Here is a 1,640-nt window from a genome sequence, read left to right as displayed (position 1 = left end):
TGTAGGAGGCAGCTTATTAATGATGCTGTCTCATCAATGATGTTTCTATCTCTCTCCCCCTCTCCTTTCCTCTCTGAAATCAATAAAAATATATTTTAAAAATACATACCACCATAGGTGAAATGGTTGGCAGCAAAATACAGTATATGTGACATTGGGCAGGCGGTGTATTTATTTTTAATGTAAACTGTATTTTAAATTCTTCTTCCGTGAACACAGAGCATGGCTTCAGTGTAATACTCGAGTATTGTAACTTGAATCTCCGTTTTATTGAACGCTGTTTAGTAACATTCATGACTGACTTCACCGTTACTTAATTCAATACCATGACATAATCTACTTGCTGTCAAAAAGATAGAACTTTTCAGACACATTTAGAACAAAAAACTGAACTACCTTTGTTTTGGTTGTTGTTAATCCTCAGCCAAGGATATTTTTTTTCATTGATTTTTTTGAGAGTGGATGGGAGGGAGGGAGTGGCAGAGAGAGAGAGAGAGAGAGAGAGAGAGAGAGGGAACCTATGAGAGAGAGAGAGAGGAACCTATGTGAGAGAGACTCATCGATTGTTGCATATCCCTGGAATCCAACCTGCAACCCAGGTACATGCCTTTTTCGGGAACTCGAACCGAAGACCCTTGGGTGTTCGGGCCCACCCTCTAACCACTGAGCGACACCAGCCAAGGCGAAACGTGCCTTTCTTTTAAGACAAAGAAGACCTGGTCCATTCAGCTTGGGAGTCAACACATAAAACGCTCCACCAAAGTAAGCCCGGTCTCAGGAAATGATAGCCTGGGTCTTGGAGCTGTTTACTTACTGACGGGGATGCATATGGGAGGAGGGGACCAGCCGGTCTCCGTACAGGTCATCGTGTCCTGCGGGTTTTGAAGACCATAGCCCAGATGGCACATAACTGTTCTAGATTGGCCCTGGACATACCTTTCTTCATTAACTGGAGAATATCCATGTTTCAAAGACTTGAAAGAACATTTTCCTAGGAATTATAAATTGATAATAAGAAATGAGAAATCTGGTTAAGACATTAAAAAGCATCTCTGCCATATTTAAGTTAGAATACATGAGCACCCAAAAAGAACACATAGTTTGAGAGGAACTAAAGTTGCTAGCAAGTGTTTTTTAAAAGAGAAAAATCAAGATGAAAGGTCATCTGCCATTTTCACAATTAAGCTATGAATAAATGACATCACTTTATTGTTATAAAGATTTTATTTTGATCTCCCCCCTTTTTTTTTCTCAGTTAATCCTCACTCGAAGATACTTCCCCATTGATTTTTATTTTTTATTTTTTTAATATATTCTATTGATTTTTTACAGAGAGGAAGGGACAGGGATAGAGAGTTAGAAATATCGATGAGCGAGAAACATCGATCAGCTGCCTCCTGCCTGCCCCCCACTGGGGTTCAAACCCGCAATCCGGGCATGTGTCCTTTTTTTAAAAAAATATATTTTATTGATTTTTTACAGAGAGGAAGGGAGAGGGATAGAGTTAGAGAAACATCAATGAGAGAGAAACATCGATCAGCTGCCTCCTGCACACCCCTATTGGGGATGGGCCTGCAAGCAAGGTACATGCCCTTGACTGGAATCAAACCCAGGACCCTTTCTATTACTGAGCCAAACCA

The 1,640-nt window shown here is 40.5% G+C and overlaps 1 protein-coding gene across 1 annotated transcript in view; it reads right to left on the bottom strand.

Moving 5' to 3' along the window:
• Nucleotides 1-1,148: 1,148 nt before the first annotated feature.
• Nucleotides 1,149-1,640, bottom strand: part of LOC102756416 (complement factor H-like) — a 3,989-nt gene continuing 3,497 nt past the window's right edge. The window contains exon 4 of the mRNA XM_015568439.1: nt 1,149-1,165. Coding sequence (XP_015423925.1) covers nt 1,149-1,165 — 17 coding nt within the window. The remainder of the gene's footprint in view (nt 1,166-1,640) is intronic.

Source organism: Myotis davidii, unplaced genomic scaffold, assembly GCF_000327345.1.
Source record: "Myotis davidii unplaced genomic scaffold, ASM32734v1 scaffold685, whole genome shotgun sequence".
In the NCBI taxonomy this organism is placed as follows: domain Eukaryota; kingdom Metazoa; phylum Chordata; class Mammalia; order Chiroptera; family Vespertilionidae; genus Myotis; species Myotis davidii.
This window is presented reverse-complemented; position numbering and strand designations above follow the sequence as displayed.